This window comes from Monodelphis domestica, chromosome 8, assembly GCF_027887165.1.
Source record: "Monodelphis domestica isolate mMonDom1 chromosome 8, mMonDom1.pri, whole genome shotgun sequence".
In the NCBI taxonomy this organism is placed as follows: Eukaryota; Metazoa; Chordata; class Mammalia; order Didelphimorphia; family Didelphidae; genus Monodelphis; species Monodelphis domestica.
The window spans coordinates 215919809-215938242 of record NC_077234.1 but is presented as its reverse complement, the minus strand read 5'-3'; the positions used below and the strand labels follow the sequence as shown (position 1 = coordinate 215938242).

The 18434-nt window shown below is 32.8% G+C and overlaps 1 protein-coding gene across 2 annotated transcripts in view; it reads right to left on the bottom strand.

Moving 5' to 3' along the window:
* The window catches only part of CD99 (CD99 molecule (Xg blood group)), a 66638-nt gene that overhangs the window by 4139 nt on the left and 44065 nt on the right, over positions 1-18434 (bottom strand). Inside the window, exons 7-9 of one of the 2 annotated variants that reach the window (XM_007500995.3) lie at positions 16283-16318; positions 14862-14975; positions 3127-3183 (exon numbers count right to left, since the gene is read on the bottom strand). In XM_007500995.3, the coding sequence (XP_007501057.2) occupies positions 3127-3183; positions 14862-14975; positions 16283-16318 (207 nt within the window). Of the gene's footprint in view, positions 1-3126; positions 3184-6861; positions 9560-14861; positions 14976-16282; positions 16319-18434 lie in introns of those variants that run through there. The other variant, XM_007500996.3, reaches the window with a different exon arrangement.

Below are 18434 nucleotides of genomic sequence, written 5' to 3'. Positions count from 1 at the left end.
TGTGTGACCCTGGGCAAGTCACTTGACCCCCTTTGCCTAGCCCTTACCACTCTTCTGCCTTGGAGCCAAAAGATGGAAGGTAAGGGTTTTAAAAAAAATCCACTATAATCATATGTTATAACTTACTTTGGCTTTTTCCAATTGATTGGTATTCCCTCACTTTCCAATTCTTTGCCCCACAAAAAGAGCTGCTTTAAATATTTTCGTACATATGCTACCTTTCCTTTTGGGGTTTTTTATCTCTTTGGGATATAAACTTGGTAATGGTATTGCTGAGTCAAAGCGTATGCACTATTTTATAGCCCTTTGGGTATAGGTCCAAACTGTTCTTTAGAATGATTGAATTAGTTCACAACTCTCCAAACAGCACATCTGTGTCTCAATTTTCCCACATCCCCTCCAAGTTTTGTTATTTTCCTTTTCTGTCATAATAGTCAATCTGATAGGTGTGTAGTGGTACCTCAGTTGTTTTGATTTGCATTTCTCTAATTGATAGTGATTAAGAGCATTTTTTTTCATGACTATAAAGAGCTTTATTAATTTTGTTTGAGAACTGCCTATTCATATCCTTTGGCCATTTATCATTTATGGAATGACACATTCAACTCCATATATTTGAGAAATGAGGTCTTTATTAGAGACTTGAAAAAATAGAAGAAAATGTGAAATATATCATTGGAAAAACAACCCCAGGATTGTTATGAGGATCCGTGTATGGGTCAGCAAAGGGACCCCTGTAATCTACCGAGCCCAACCCTCCTTACCATCTGTGGCTGAGAGTTTTAGAAGCCTCTGCTGCTGCTTCAGTTGTGCCCAGGACCTGTTGCCAGGTGTGGCCTACCCTGGAACACTACTTTCTTTCTCCACCTCTACCCCAGTGCACTAGATACCTCAGGTCAGCCTTCCAAATTGTTTTGGACTGAAAAATTACTTCAAACCATCTTTTTGTGGGTTATGCTACTCCTGAATTTGTTGTAAGCCATTATGTCAGTTTTTGGATGATAGGTAGAGATCAGATGGGTTGGTGTAACTTCTCTGCCTCTTGGCTCTGCCCAAGTGATTTCTTCTTCTTTTTTTTTTTAAAATATATTTTATTTGATCATTTCCAAGCATTATTCGTTAAAGACATAGATCATTTTCTTTTCCTCCCCCCCCCACCCCCCATAGCCGACGCGTAAGTCCACTGGGCATTAGATGTTTTCTTGATTTGAACCCATTGCTTTGTTGATAGTATTTGCATTAGAGTGTTCATTTAGAGTCTATCCTCTGCCAAGTGATTTCTTCTTAATCATATTTTTAAAAAGGGAATTTTTAAGCATGAAAAGACATCTGCATACATAATTTTACTAACAGACAATTAAGGTGGACAGTGAGAGTTTAGTGTTTCATTTTGTCAAAAATCCACTAAAACTTCAGAATTTTTATCTCTTATATAAAAAAGCAATCAAATGGTACCTGGGTGCAGCTAAGTAGAGCAGTGTATAAAGCCCTAGGCCTGGAGTCAAGAAGATCTAAGTTTAAGTCCAGCCTCACACTACTAGCTATGTGACCTTGGAAAAGTCATTTAATCTGTTTGCTCCAGTTTCCTCAGCTACTAAATAGAGGTAATAGCACCCGTCTTCTAGGTCTGTTGTAAGGATCAAACGAAATAGTATTTCTAAGGCAGTTAACATGATGCCTTGCACTGAGTAGGTGCAATATAAATGCTAGCTATTCTTACTGTTATGATTGCTGCTGGTGCTGCTACTACTACTACAATGACTATGACTACTATGACTATTACGACTACTACAACTGCTTCTACTACAATGACAGTGATGACTTTTACTACCTATTATTAGCATATTTAGAGCACTGTACTAAATATCATAAACATTTTAAGTCATCCAATGCCTCAATAATCAGTTTTCCTATCTAAATTGACTTGCCATATTTGGAATTCTTTCATTTCAGTAACCTCAGAACCTCACCTAGAGGCTAAGAAGTCTCTGAAAAGCTCGAGAATACAGCAATAAAATGTTCTGGAACAATTCTGAAGGACTTATGACAAAGAATGCTCTCCACTTCCAGAGAAAGAACTGTGGGTCTCTGAATGCAGATTAAAGCACACTACCTTTCACAATTGTTTACATTTTTATTTGGGAGTTTTGGTTTTATATGAGTATTCTCTTAAAACGATGGTCAGTATAGAAATATATTTTTCATGATAATACAAATATAACCCAGATCATATTGCTAACCAAGTCTAAGAAGGGCATGCGAAGGGAGGGAAGGAGACAATTTGGATCTTATAATTTCAGGAAAACATTTAAAATTTTCTTATTACATGTAATTGGGAAAATAAAATATCTCAGTTAAGAAAAGGAAAGACTTGACAATGTCAGCTCCTTGCAATTAGGAATTTTTTTTCATTCTTTTAATTTGTCTCTCCAAAACCTAGGCCACTACCTATCCCATAGTAAGCAATTAATAACTGGTAATAATAACATTGCTTGATTAATGGATGATCTTCATAAAAAGTGACAAACAGGATGAATTTTAGAAGAGCAATGACTATCATTCATTTGGTAATTATCTTTTCCAGGATTATTTTTTAAAATTAAGTTAAATATAGCAGTGAATTCAATATGTGTTTGTTGATATAGATTAAGTGCCTCTCATGAACAGGAAATCTAGAAAAATAGAAAGTAATCTCTCATGAGTCACAGGAAGTGCTTTGAATCTCTGCTCTGGTACTACTTTTACTGATTGGGTTACTTCACTCTACCTCACTTTTCTTATCTGTAAAAAGAAAGGATGCTACTGCATAGCCTCCAATATCTCTTTACTTCTTTAAAACCCTATGATTGCTACCAGCAAATTAATGTGTTAGTTTTAGGGAGTACAAAGATAAAAAATTATAGTCCTAAATTTAAAGGAGTTTATAATCTAGCAATAATACGAGATGTATTAGAATTACTTTAAATAGCACAAAAACAAAGGAACAAAGGGAGAGTAGAAAGATACAATGAAATTATTTTCTTATCCACAGAACCAAGACAATTTTATATATGGTAAACTTTAAAATGGAGGTGGGAGAGTACAGAACACTCAACAAATTCTCCAAATTGGTCTTTTTCCTCTTACCAGGTGGTTCTTTGTTTACTCCATATTGACTCTCCATATTAACATTCTCTGGATCTTCTGAAAGAATCAACACATGAGGCAGCCAATTAAAACCAGTCTCAAAACCATTGTCTTTCTTAACATGAATAATCTATTTTAGTGTTATTATGAAAGGGTTTTTTAATTTGTGAATTTAAAAGTCATTTTTATTAAATGCAGCTTAAATTCCTTTCCCACAGATAAAACTTTTCTGAATGCCCTTCAAAAATTGAAACTACTTGGCAGGGATGACAGGCTGTATTAATAAAGAAATTAAAATTTAAATATATATTATGTATGTATATGTATATTAAAAATGGGGACAATGTTTTCAAGGAAGTTAAAAGACAATCTTGCAAATTTAAGGTCTCTGTATTAACACTACTATTAGATGAGAATAAACCATGTGGCATACAGAGAAAGCAAACATCTGCTTTATATAAAATAATATTCTCTGTAGTTTAAACCAATCATGCTCCTATAATTTGACACTCGGGTTTTTTAAAGGTTAAAATAGAAAAACTTTAGTGCCTGACTGAATTATATCAAATTCTTAATTAATATCATCTGAATTAATTTGACAGCTTATAGTGTCATGGCAGCATAATATAGAGAGAGCTGGATTTTGTAGCTAGGAAAAAGATATACACTAGTGTGTGATCCTGGACAGGTCATTTATTTAACCTCTCAAGATCTCCAGGCAACACTAAGACTATATGGTTCAAAGAAAGTACCAACCTACATTTGTGGAGGGAGTGTTCTCACTTGGGAGTTCCTTATATGAATAAAATCACATAACTAGTCCAGACCACAGTCTTTACTGTTTTTATGTGTATAGAATTCCTTTCCCCCAAAAAATCTTATATTACTTGTATAAAGGAACCTCTTGGATTCAATGCACCTAAAATAGCTACCCAATTGCATGTTCAAGTTGTATTCACCACCTAAGTTCTAGGTTTTATCAGACAACTGGGTGAAAATTCAGGAAGGGAATAGAGTCTGCAGGGTAAATACTGAACTTTCCACTGCTTCATGTATAACCTCACCTTCAAAGAGAACTGCTACAGTGGACAATCATAAGCGACAATCAATTCTCTTCTCCTTAAGTGTTTTGTTAAATCAAACTCACAAGTTATTTAAAATGCATAGAGAATGGGTCCCCAAACCAACTTCTTTTACAATTAAATGTATAGTTTTCAAAAAGGTGGAAGCCATAAAGAAATATATACATACAACAATGTTAAATCAATATTTCAGAGAAAATTTCAATTGACTAAAAATCAATAGAACTAGATGTTTAGTAGTTAAAATACTTTAGTAACTTCTCTGACACAAGATTAAATATTTACAGAGTACCAAAGCAACGTTTAACGGAAATACAAAGATAATTCATGGAAGGGTCATCGACTTAGAGCTGAAAGCAGGAATTTATGGATCATCTATGCACCCTTCACTTTATGGAAGGCTAGACTAAGAATCAAAGTCCTACAAATTATGTATGTGTATATACATGCAGGTGTATCTATACAACATACATGTGTGCATAGAGATGTGTACATATGAACACACATGCTCACACCAGAAATTCTTAGGAAAAGTCATGAGGATTGTATATTGTGTAGCAACCTTTATAAAGTCAGGCTTCTGTCACTAAAGATAAAAAAGTAACAATGTTAATTTATGCAGCAGTTGAATGTTTATCAAGTGCTTTCCTTCTAACAAACTTGGGAAGTAAATTGTATAAGCACTATGCATCATATTACAGATGGAGAATGAGATTAAGAGGAGTTAGGTGATTTGCCCTTGATTATTAACCTAGTAACCACTGCAGCTGGGATTTGAATTCAGATCTTAACTCTAAATCTGGCATATTATTATACTACTTTTCCTGATGATATACCACATCCCTAAAATGAATACAAATAAGTAAAAGCTATTGTTCAATATATTTAAATGCGTGAAGGTCTGCAAAAGAAATGAAAAATGTAAAGATGACAGAATAGAGAAATATGGAGATTTTCTTTCTGATATATTTTATTTGAAGATTAAAAAGTCCTACAAATAAAATGGAATATTTGGAAAGATTATGCAAGGAAATAAAAAACTTTCAGAAAAACCCTTAAGTTTTTCCTATTCCATTAACATTGATAGTCCCAATACAGGGTAAAATGTTTTTTCAGTAAACTGTCAAGCTTTATCTTTCACTAAGCCATGAAATTTAAGGGAAACACAGAGAATCTATCTATAAGTCATAAAGGTCTAGATTTCAGAGGAAGAGAGTAGACTGAACTACATCTGTCAAATGGAAAGGAGCTTTTAACGATCTTAAAACTCCTTTCTGACAAAAGAAAAAAAATCTTTAAAGCATTATTCTGCAAACTATGGATCTCTATAATGGTGACAGTTAACATTAATATAATGCTTTAAGGATTGTAAAGTGTTTTACAAAATACTCTCATTTGATCCTACTGACAATCCTGAGAGTATGTACTAGTTTTATCTCCATTTCATGGAAGAGGAAATTGAGACAGAAAGAGGCTAAGTGACTTCCCTAAAGTCATGCTGCTAGTAAGAATCTGAAGGCATGTTTGCCACAGAAGGGGACTGAAATGGCAAAGTAGAAATGAATGCTGGGCATATAATCCATGATGAATTCTACTCACAAGGTCATATAAATAACAATCAATAAATATGTTATCAAAGAAGGAGAAGGGATAGACAAATTCAGTAAACAAGGGATAAAAGTAGTCTATTCAGAAGATTTCAATGTTATTCAAACACCTAGAGAGAGGTCTCTAGAATCATGGTAATATCTTTTAAAGAGGAGTTATGAGAGAAAATGTGCAAACATGACACAGCATGACAAGTGTGAATAAAATATATATATGTATAATGTGCTTGTTATATTTAATATCAACTATAATTTAATTTAAATATAAATCATATGTTTTATAAATTGTATATCTATAACATACTACATAAATATATTAAGTATATAAATATAATAAACATTATATTATATATTAATGGAGTGCTTTTACCAAAAAGAGCAAAGATTCTCTGAAATTTTGGAATTGGGATATAACATCGAAATATATATACCATATTACTGATTCCCATATATTGGTTTGGCAAACTGCTTGGGAGTTCACCAATAATCCAAGGAGTTTACATGAAAATTCTTTGCTGGAGCCTTAAGCAACACATTGTAAAGAATATTATGAGTAAAAATTTAAGTTATTTTGGCTTTCACAAAACATTTCTGGGGGAAAGAGGGAAGGATGAAAGAGGCTTATGGAATAATAGACAGTGGGAATCACTATAGTAAATGCATCCAGAATAACCTAATTTCCAACTTATAGTATAGTTTAATAGTACTTCAATATGTAAAAGAATATAAATTCTTTGATAATTTTGTGTGTATTTGTGTGTTTAAAAGCTTGATAGTGTAGTAAATAGGGTGAAGGTCCTAAAGTCAGGAAAATTAATCTTCCTGAATTCAAATCTGGCCTCAGACACTTTCTGGCTGTGTGTTCCTGTGCAAGTCACTTAACCTTGTATGCCTCAGTTTCCTCATCTGTAAAATGAGCTGGAGAAGGAAATGGCAAACCACTCCAGTATCTTTGTCCCCTCCTCCACACACCAAAAAAACCCCAAGCAAACCCAAATGGGGTCATGAAGATTTGGACACGACTGAAATGACTGAACAACAACAAATTTGTTAAATGAAAATACAAGCCAAACTTCTTTATTAACTATATGTGAAAGTAATCTTAACAAATGCACCAAGTCAGTAACTTAACATTATGTCAAAGAGAATTCCAATTGAGTATAAGCTAATAGAACTAAACATTTAGTGGTTAAAATATTTTAGAACTACTTCCTTCACAAGATTAAACATTCATAGAACATCAATGCACCTCTTAACTTAAATACAAATAAAATTCATGGGATTATAGATTTAGAGCTGGAAGACAAACTTTAGGGATCATCTAATCCAACAGATTCATTTCAAAGAGAGCCAAACTAAGGTGCAAATAGGTGAACCAATAAGTGTCATTTTGTATATTCATAGCCACTAAATGACTTCTATGCTGAATGTTACAGAGTCTCTGGAAAAAAATGACATATGAAGATGCAGAAATGTAATACATTTGTAAAAATTTGCAGTAAGTTATTTCTTTTGTTGGTCAAGGAGGCTCGTAGTTTTTTAAAAGGCATAAAACTACAGAGCACATAATCAGTAAATTGGATTCTAAACCTGTGCAAACATTCCCCAAACTGCTCATAACAATTATCACATGTGTCTTGCACCCAAGACTAGACTAACTGGTCTATAACAAAGCTTCATCATAGAGAACTCATTTATATTTAAGGGAAACGTTAATGTCTATTTCCATGTACAAAATATCAGAGAAACAGAAATCGTGCACTTGTGATTTCTATTACTCACCTTTATAAAAATAATACCTATAAGAACTACAATTTGGGTTAAATATTAAGATTCAAGAATAATAACCTAAGGGATAAAGCTAGCATATAGTATTTTAATACTGCTAATTCTGAACTGACCAAGACAGAGAGCATAATGCTAACAAAAGAGACTGAAAATGAGAGAATATGTTAGAAATAAAAGAGAATTAATTCTGGAGTTATTGGAGGGTTTTTTTTTTAATAGCAGCTGGCATTTACATATTATCTTAAGGTTTACAAAGTCTTCTCATAATCATCCCTTTTGATGTATTGTGAGACATGATTCAAAGCTGCTAAAAAACTGTGTAAAGCTTTCAAATGTCCTATAAACCTAATATTTGTAGTTGTCATACTATACCACCTCATTCATGCTCTGTAATGGTACAGCAAATGACTCAAGCTACCACCTATCCCCACCTGCTCCAGCTTTCTACTGCAATAACAAAAAATAAAAATAAAAAGACTATGTCACAGTCTTTTTTAAGTGCTAATTTTTGTTGAGGCTTTTGATATATAGGTTTGAATATGAAATGTAAAATCATTTGAAAAACTTTTTTGTATAACTTGAAATTTTACACGCCTTTAAATTTACCCTGTCAAGACAAATGCTGAACACCACACCACATTTTGAAAATCACTAACTAAATGGTTTTACCAGAAATTAAAAGTCTGCCAAGCATATATCACTAATATGTTTCCACATAGCAAAAAATGGAAAAGGGTTCAGACAGAATTTGATTCAGGAAACTGGAGTTCACAAACTAATACTGCAAAAGGGTAAACTTCTGCACTAAAAGAACACTCTCCCTACTTTACCTCAACCTTCATTATGACAAGATATACGTTAGTTCACATCACTAACAAGTAATTTTCAACTTCAAAGGCACCTTCATTCCACCAGGAAAGATAATTACCTTTAATTTCCAAGAATATAGAAATGTAACAGATGACCTTTGTGGTCCTTCGCAAAGTCTTTTGAAAAAGTAATACAGACCCTTACTTCATTTTGTTTGTTAATTTGGAAGAATTTAAGGAGTGGAAGAGAAAAGCAAGAACAATTATCATTTAAGAAAGCAGCTAAGGAAAATGTTCCTTAAGAAAGATATTCCTAAAGAAAGAAATCAAGTGAAAGCTCTGTAAGGATGTGGTCTAAGATATCAAGTATAACCTGATTTCAGTCTTTTGTAAAACTTTCCATCATTATGATTCATAAAATTTGTTACTAAACAAATAAAACCTTCTTCAGAGAATTGATGAGGTCACAGATACAAAATATAACTAAGAAGAATAAAAAATTTCCAAGAAAACATTTTAATGATAACAACTGAAGAAGAAAGAACTTAGAAGAAAATCCTTTACAGCTAAATAAAAGTCTCATTCCTTTCAGTCTTTTTTTTTTTTAATGTCTAAGATAATCAAAGGAAGAGATAGCTCAGTCTCCTGGTTCTGTTGCCAAATCTATTAGTAGAAGTGGTTTGGTAGAAGTGATGAATACCTCATCATGTTTTCTGGGAGTCAGGCTATTGGCCTTATATAGAGTAAATTGATTTTTTAAAAAATATAACAGTGATTTATAAATGAAAAGATAATATAAAAGAGGCTTCACTTCTAGTTTCACAAAGTCAGAGAAAAGAGCAAACTCAGCCTTTTCTTGATCTTTTGGACTTGCCTTAACATATTAATTGGAGAGAAAAAAAACTAGGCAAATTTTTAGGGGAATTCTGACTTTCTTCAATATTATATAAGAAATATACTAGCATATAAAGGCAATGTTCTTTCAATGTCCATTTTGGTTTTGTGGGATGAGAGGCTTTATTTTTCATGGTTAAAAGGGGAGAGGGAAGAAGCCTCTGAATCTTATGTGAAAGATAATTTTGTCTGGTTGATCTTGTAGTCATCACTTGAAAGTTGTTCTCTCCTCATTCCTAGATCTTCGGCTCATCTGAAATGGAAGGTTAAAAAAGAAAAAAATATTCAAAATTTCTGATATAGTTGCCTAAGATTTTTACTTTTCCACAATTCAACAAAAACAGAGCCGGTGGCTTAAAAAGTTGTAATTTGGGTTTTAAAAGGGAAAAAAAAACATGTATACATATAGATTATAGCTCAGTTGGTATAAAGCTTGCTATAAAATATTTAGCAGGAATCAGAAGGTTTCTTAAAAATTAATTAATTAATTAAATTAATAAAAATAAAAATAAGTAAAAACCAAGACATAGATGCATGCACAAAAAATTAAAAAGTGAAAATGAAATTAAAAGGCCAATAGCTTTAAGCTAGCTGTAGATGTCTGAAATTAGAGTAAGCAACTTTCTTAGGAAATCAAATGGATGATAGTAAATCCATTAGTGAATAGAAAAAAGTCATTTATTCCAGACAGTGGGAAAGCAATGCAAATGCCAAATGCCAATAACTTGAATGCTACAAAAGTTGTGTTGTCAGTGAAGAATCTGCTACAAAGAAGGGGAATCTCAATGTCACTAAAAGTAAACATTCCTGATATTAGCTACACAGAAGTCATTAAGAGACAGAAAATGAAGACCAAAAGAGTAGTATGAAAAAATATTAATAGTTAGAATACATATTCTTTAACTCTATTAACATGCACAAGGCACTGATGTTCCAAATTCATTTTAAGGCAGCACAAAACAGTAATATTTTAAAGCAATCAGAGAACATTGTGTACATTTATATTAAAACTAACTTTAATCTTGTATTGGAAATTATGTCACTCCCATTTGGACTTTTCTGAACTATATTTCTTTTTTGTAAATGTAATAAATTAATGCAAAGTTTTATATTTAATGAATTATCTTGATGTAAGCCCTAACAATAAACTTCCTGGATTTGTGTGATCATATTCTTCAGAATATCAGGCTGGCTACATAGGATAATTCTTCTGAAACCATGGGACAGTGATGGCGAACCTTTTAGAGATAGTGTCAGGGACTGCCCCTCTCAGATGGAATGCCTTGACTGCCCCTTGCTGAACCATGTGCCGTGCTCCTCCCACCACATGCTGGGTGTGTGCCTTCCTTTCCCACACACAGGGGAGGGAGAAAGTGCTCCCACTGGGCTGCTGGGTGGAGAGGTAGATGAAGCGAGGAATGTCCTCATCAAGAATAGAGAGGGAGAAGGAAATAGCCTGAGTGATCTGCTCCCCTCTAGCTCTGCCACCTTTGAGCTGCCCACTTTACCCCGTGTGAGTTTCCTTTGAGCTGCTGGACAGAGGGGTGGGTGATATGAAAGAATATCATCAGGCATGGTGGAGAGGGGACAGGGAACAGCTCCACCTAAGTCCCTCTGCCTTTCTAGTAATTAACTCTGGGGAGGTGGGGGGAAGGAAGGTAACCAAGTGCCCACAGATAGTGCTCTGCATTCCATCTTTGGCACCCATGCCATAGGTTCACCATCACTACCATAGGACAATAGTTCTAGAACTGGATGGTATCATACAGGTCATCTAATTGAAAAGCCTTTGTTTTTCAGATGAAGAAACTGAGATTCAAGGAAGTTAAGAGACTTGCCAAGAACCACACAGGTAGTAAATAGACTATTATATCTCTAAGAATAATATGAGTCCCTCTCTCACTATAACACAAAAACCCACTTAATTAACTACTAGTTATAGGCATCTTGCAATTAACATCTCATATTAATAATGACAGTAAAAAGACTAACCCTGATTAATTCCTATTTAAATGAAACATGTGAAGTGCTTTGTAAACCTGATAGCACTACATAAAAATTAATTACTTTGAATTTTAGCTATTTTTCTTTCAATTTTTAAGATGTCATTAGCTTCCCAACAGAAGACAAATAAAAATATTTTTTGTATTACAGGTATTCAAATTGAATTAGATTTCATGAGAAATTAAACCCAATTAAGATTTTCAGTTACATTTCCATTCTAAATTTTCATCTAAAAAGGATAATTTCTAATCTTATCATTATATTAGCTAGTACTGATACAGCATTTTAAGGGTTGTAAAACTGTGTGTGTTTTGTATGTATAAAACACTGAATTTGTTCTTCATAGCAACCATGAACTTTTGATGCTATTATTATTTTGAATTTACAGATAAGGAAAGTAAGGTTGAGAATATGATTTGCCTAGGGTTACATAGTTGATTAAGCATCCAAGGTAGAATTTGGACTCAGATTTTCTTGACTGTAGGTCCTGTGTTCTATGCACCTCACTACCCAGCTGATGCATAACCCTTTATAGATGACTTGCTAGTAGTTTTTAACAAAATTATCATTTATTAATAAATTATAATAATAATAATAATGCTTATCCTAGAAAAACAAATTCTCACTATGTCCAAAAATCTATTTCTCATTCTTTATTTTTCCCATCCTTCCAAACTCCTCCTCCCTTCTCTAAAAGGCAAGTAATATGATATAAATAGTTTCTTTATGTATATATATATATATAATTTATTTATTTAGAATATTTTTCAATGGTTACATGATTCATGATTTTTCCCACCCCTCTTCCTTCATCATCTCCTGGAGATGACAAGCAATTCCACTGGGTTGTGCATGCATCATTGTTCAAAACCTATTTTACATATTATTCATATTTGCAATAGAGTGATTTTTAATGCCAATTAGGTAGTTTCTTTTTAAGGCTTTAGTTAATGCAACTAAAAATATCACATTTTTTCTACTTGTTAAGTTTATTTTTATTTCCGTATCATTTCTTGGATTGTCACTACAAAAGTACTTACATCATTATAGGATAATGAAATCTTTAAAAATTAAAAATACTTAATGTTCAGAATATTACTCAAAATTAGGACCATACTCTAGGCTAATTTAGCTGAAGAATAAGGTTTTTAGAAAGCTACCTGAAGAAAATGAGCAGACCAAAATTTCTGAAGGGCCCTTTTACTTTTTGTAATTACAAAGTAGTTCTCTATCAGAACTATCTCTATCCCTTAACTAGCCCTTACCTCACCCCAGTACAAAAACTGCATGAGAACCTTTGTTCCTTTCAAGGCACAAAATTAAATAAATTAAAATGTAAAAAATGTAAATAAATCTTCTAATAAATGCTTTTTTTCAAAGTTTTGGGGAAAGAACAAAACTACCTCAATTCCAAACAATCAAGCATTTAATTAAGCATATGCCACTTAGAATCTGAGACATTTTCACAAATTTATTTGGCTTAGAGAAACTCCTGAAATGTCCCTGCAACATCCATAGGTCAATATATTACATTCAAAACTTTTTTTTCCCTTTTTTGGAAATGAATTTTAGCTCCTCTACATATTTTTCCAAACTAAAGATAGAATGGCTTCTATATGTAGCAGTATACATCTTTCACTGTTGTATGAAAGTCTTTTTTTTTTTTTACTAAATTAAGGTATGTGTTGTGATGGGGGGAAAGAACTACTTTAAGAGCTTCTGTGTTTCCAATAACATTTCATGTTTTCTCTATGATGGGCCATTAAATCTTCTTATAGTCATAGAGTCATCACCCTTTGGTTAATGACACAATTCACCAAAGGTAGGAGGTGAGGGATGATTTCTAGAAAGCAGATTATTGACTTCAATTAAATTCCTAAAGAACCCAAGCTATCAGTTTTACAATAACAATAAGCTTTGTCATTCTGTACTGACTCCTCTCCTCAGGGATAGGTTATTTCCTATAACACATCTACAACCTCTCCAATCCAGACAAAGGAGAACAGGAGAAAAAGTTCTTGCAGGGAGTATGTTCAAGAGTTCAGTAATCTGGATGGTTAATATTTTAATGTATTAAAGAAACCAGAACAAAAAATCTACATTCATGAAATTGAGACAAACTCATTTTAAATCATGATCCATATATTATGTTAATACCAATGATCAATAATATATATATATATTGTGTGTGTGTGTATTCCACCAGTAGAAACTGTTTATAACTCTATAGTTCTAATCTTTTTCCATGTGGGATTTCAAGTACAGCTACTGTAGAAAGTCAATTTTGTAAATATTCCCTTTAGTTGATGATGTCTATCAATGGGGTTTCATGATCATCTCACTTAGAGATAATAGATTAGACAGGGAGAGAGGAGAGTGGGGAAAAACAAAGATGGGAATATTCAATTATTTTATTGAATTACAGAATTAAGAATTATGATTACAAATTAAATAGCAACAGACTAATAATTGTCATATTGAACATCATGATTCTTTTCATTCTGTCTTGACAGCTTGTTTCCACTTGAAAATGTGTAAGGCTAGTTTCAGAATAGGCCAAGCCACTAATAAATGATCTATGTAACTCTGAACAAGTCATTTGAACTCTTTGAAGTTTGCTTTGTTCATCTATAAAACTAGGGGGCTGAGACGGTCTCTCAACCCTAATATGATTCTATGCTCACTGTAAGGCAAAGTGGTTAGAACTTATCCTAAAAAAGATTAAGATTGTCACCTGAAGGACACTTGATTTTCAGGCCAAGGACAAAACTCTGGCTGGCCTTGAAAAACACTTTAGATGAGTCATACATTAATTGATTTTACAGGAAATAAAAACACTCTGATCCAAAAAAAAATTTAAAACAGTCTGATGAAGGCCAAAAACTGATTTCATTTCTTTTCTGAGAAAGGGAAGAACACATGGCCACAAAGTAAGTCAAGGGAAACAGTCCCCACTACTGAAGGAATAGAGTTCTTTCCTAAATTTGACATTCAGAATCTTCATTTGAACACAAATACCTTAGATGAATAATGAGTGTTTTTTTTTTTAAATTTCATTGTCTATAGAAAAACAACACAAGTTTTAGAAAAGTCTTGGTGGAAGCACAGTACTATTTAGCAAGTTGTGACTTCCTCTGTATGGTTCTTCTTTCATGCTTTCTTCACAGTGCCCAGCACTCTACTGCTTGATAATAATAATAGATGACATATATATAACACTTTAAGGTTTCTAAGGCATTTTTACATTTTCTCTTATTCAATCCCCATATCAACCTTTGTGAGGTAGGTAATATGGATAATATTATTTTCCCTATTTTATGGGGAAGAAGATGGAGAAACTGAGTAAATGGGGTTAAGTGACTTGCCCACAGGTCACACAGCTTATGAAGAGTTGAGGCAGGATTCAAACTCTGGATTCTTGATTCTAGGTCCTGTACTATATGGAGTATGCCATCTAGCTGCCATTTATTATCATTTTTATGGAAGAAAAAATAGCCAAAGATAAGTTTCTTTTTTGCATGCAAAACAGGAATTTCCAATAGTAAACTTACCATTTCCTTTAAAGCAGAATTTCTTTTTCTGGTAAGCAATAAAACTGGATACAGCTCCTGCCAGTGCTACAACCGCAGCACTTACAATTCCAGGTATTAATCCAGGGGAATCATCTACAAAAAGTAAGAAAAAATAAGCTTATGGAAATCTATTATGAGTTTAAGGTTGACCTAAGAAGCACTGGAGAGAAAGAAGCATAATGGATCTAAACCAGCTGTAGTATATTTCCAATGGTGACTTATGCACAAGAAATTTTTTTTTTAATCATCAAGGAAATAAATAGATAAGAAAAGGAGAAGAGTCAGTCATGGGATAACAAACAACTCAAATGCTGTCCTGATACCTATGAAATGTAAAAAGATCTAGAAAAAGACCTCCAGAATGTTAGATGGATTCTCTATGAAGTATCTATGGGGAAAAAATGCTAACAAGAAATCAGTTAAGGTGATTGTATCTGTACTAATAATGGAAAGACCTACATTGACAAGATCTCATTTTGCATTGAGGATTATTGACTCAACAGGAGAAAATTTGTTGAGACATATATAAAGAAGTCCCTATTTTAGAGACAATTAAAAAAAAACTTCTTTTATATTTTAATTAATAATACTAACATTTATTTATTTATATGATAAATATAATTTAAAGCATTCCATTCTAAGTCATGACTTGATAAGGAGAAAAAGAAAACAGAAGAGAGATTGAGGAAAGAAATTTGGAATCAATACAAAAGGGCACAAAAAGAAATAGAAACAAAGTAAGGAAAGAAAAAGAAGGAGAAGGGAGCAGACATGAAAAGTCCAAAGGTGACAATGGAAAATAAAGGGAAAATGTAAAATAGAAACAGTAGGTCCACAAGTGATGAGAGGCATTGATATAAATTAAACTACTTTTGTCATGACATTCTATTCATTGAAGCTGCCCATCTATTGAGTTTTTCTTTTTCTTCTCTGGGACATCTTAATTAGCTTTCCAAGCAATTTAAATAATCCCTTTTCCAATTAAAAGCTTGTCTTTTTTTTATTTTACAACTTCAAAGTTGTCTTTTTTAAAATAAAGCTTCATTTTTACATGGAATTTTTGAGATTTAACACTTGTCTAAATAAGCTATATGTTTTATAAATTGAATTTAGAGCCCCCAAAGGCAAATCTATACTTGATTGCAAGAGATAATTAACAACTGGAGCTATCCAAATGTTCAGTGGGATGCCTTGAGAGAGGCTGGCTCTCCCCTTCTCAGAGGTCTTAAGTTAAAGGCTGATTGAACACTTTGGGACAAAGCACAATGTAATTAATTATTTTATGGAATAAAGAAAGAATAGAGTAATAGAATGAACCTATTTAGTTTGACCATTTTGCCTCCTTTGTCTCAACATAAGATGACAAGAACCCTAAGGCATTTGAAACTGAGCATACTCACCAGCTTTATCCTCATTATTATGTCTATCATCCTGACCTATAAAACATTAAAATAAACATTAAAATATACACATTAGCTTCTGGCAAAAAGTTAATCAGAAAAAAAACTTGTGTAAAATGTTAATCAAGTACTAGAAAGTTAAAAGTTTTCTTATACTTATGAAATACTCTCTCAAAATGAATGAATAAATGGACCTATATATCAAAAAGATAAATAGAATAATAGCTTACATTTTCACAGTCCTTTATAAAACTCTTTTTAAAACTTTCTTTTTTAACTTATTTATTATTTACATTAAAATTCCCAGGTATCTCCCTTCCTCCTTCCTCTCCCCATACTAAAGAAGGCATCATTTGACAAACATGTTGATATCTATGTACATGTGTATGTATGTCTTCCTTGTTTTTATTCATCAATTTTTTCTCTGGAGATGGCTATACATAAATTATTCTTTAAACACTATTTCTGCTGCTGTATATAATGTTCTCTTGGTTCTGATCATTTCACTAGTCATAATTTATTGTAGGTCTTTCCGTTTTTTAAATTAATCTGCTTATCATTTCTTACAAGGTAGCAGTATTCCATCCAATCATATGCCACAACTTATTTAACCATTCCTCAACTGATGAGAATGTCCTGATTTTCCAGTTCTTTGCTACTACAAAGAGAGCTGCTATAAATATTTTAGAACATATGAGTTCTTTTCCTTCTTTTTTTGATGACCTTAGCAAAGAAACCTGAGAATGGTATTACTGGATCAAAAGGTATGCACAGTATTTTAACTCTTTGGGCATAATTGCAGATAGCTCTCCAAAATGGTTGAATCATTTTGTAGTTCCACCAACAGTATATCAGTGTCAAGACTTTTCCACATCCCCTTCAACATTTGCAATTTTGTCTTTTAATTATTTTAGCCAATCTGATAGGTTTGAGCTGATATCTCAGTTATTTTGATTTGCATTGGAAATCATGAAGAATATAAAAGCTATATATGGATAAAAATATTCTAAATCATTATTGATCAGAGAAATTCAAAGCATTTTCTACACAATAGCCCAAAAGTAGGTGAAATAAATATCATACCCATTTTGTCAATAAAAAAAACAGAAGTTGGGGGGCAGCTGGGTAGCTCAGTGGATTGAGATCCAGGCCTAGATATGGGGGGTCTTGGGTTTAAATCTAACCTCAGACACTTCCCAGCTGTGTGACCCTGGGGAAGTCACTTAACCTCCCTTGCCTAGCCCTTACCATTCTTCTGCCTTGAAACCAATATGCAATATTGATTCCAAGATGGAAGGTAAGGGTTTAAAAAAAAAAAAAACAGAAGGATATGTTCATGACATACCCAGTCACATCTGTTTATCATCTCTTATATAACTTTTGAAAATTATCCATATAAAATGTAAGAGAGATAATAAAATATTTATTTACCCTAATTTATGAATGCCTATTGATTATGTTTTTAGTGTTACTAAAGCAAATTAATGAATTTTTATACTTTTTTCTAAGAAGAAACTAATGAGAAATTATTTTTCACCTCCATTTCTGCTGTGCCATAACTGGATTGATATATGAATAAATATGAATACATAAAGAGGCTCAACTGGGTAGCCTGGATTACTAGTAACATAAAACCAAGCCTTTTCTTTAAGTCACAGGTCAGCCTTGTCTGTGCCAACATTTCTGTCAATGTGCTTTCACACATTTCATCACAATTCAGTTCTCCATGCATACCTATGTCCTACAAATATGAAAAAGAAGGTAGTGCCTCATCAGAAGTAAGTTAACAAATCAAAAGCAGTATTTAAAATGGAAAGAAAACCTGGTAAAATTCAAGACTTGAATTGTGATCTATGATTTCTCAGTAACTAGTTACGTAACCTCTCTGAGCTTGTGTCTTTGTCAGTAAATGAAGGAGCTTAACTACATAAATCCAAAGGTCTCTTTCATTTCCAAAAGGCTGTGATAGGAAGAAAACTATTGAAGGAGTTATTAAAGTAAGAAAAAGATTTTTATAAAACTCAAAATGTTTAAACTGATGCATAAGCATTATCTCTCTGAAGAACTTCCTTGATTAAAATCAATACAATGATTTTAGATTTTTAGATTCCAAGATTTAAAAAAATTACTAAAGCACATCAAGATCTCTGCA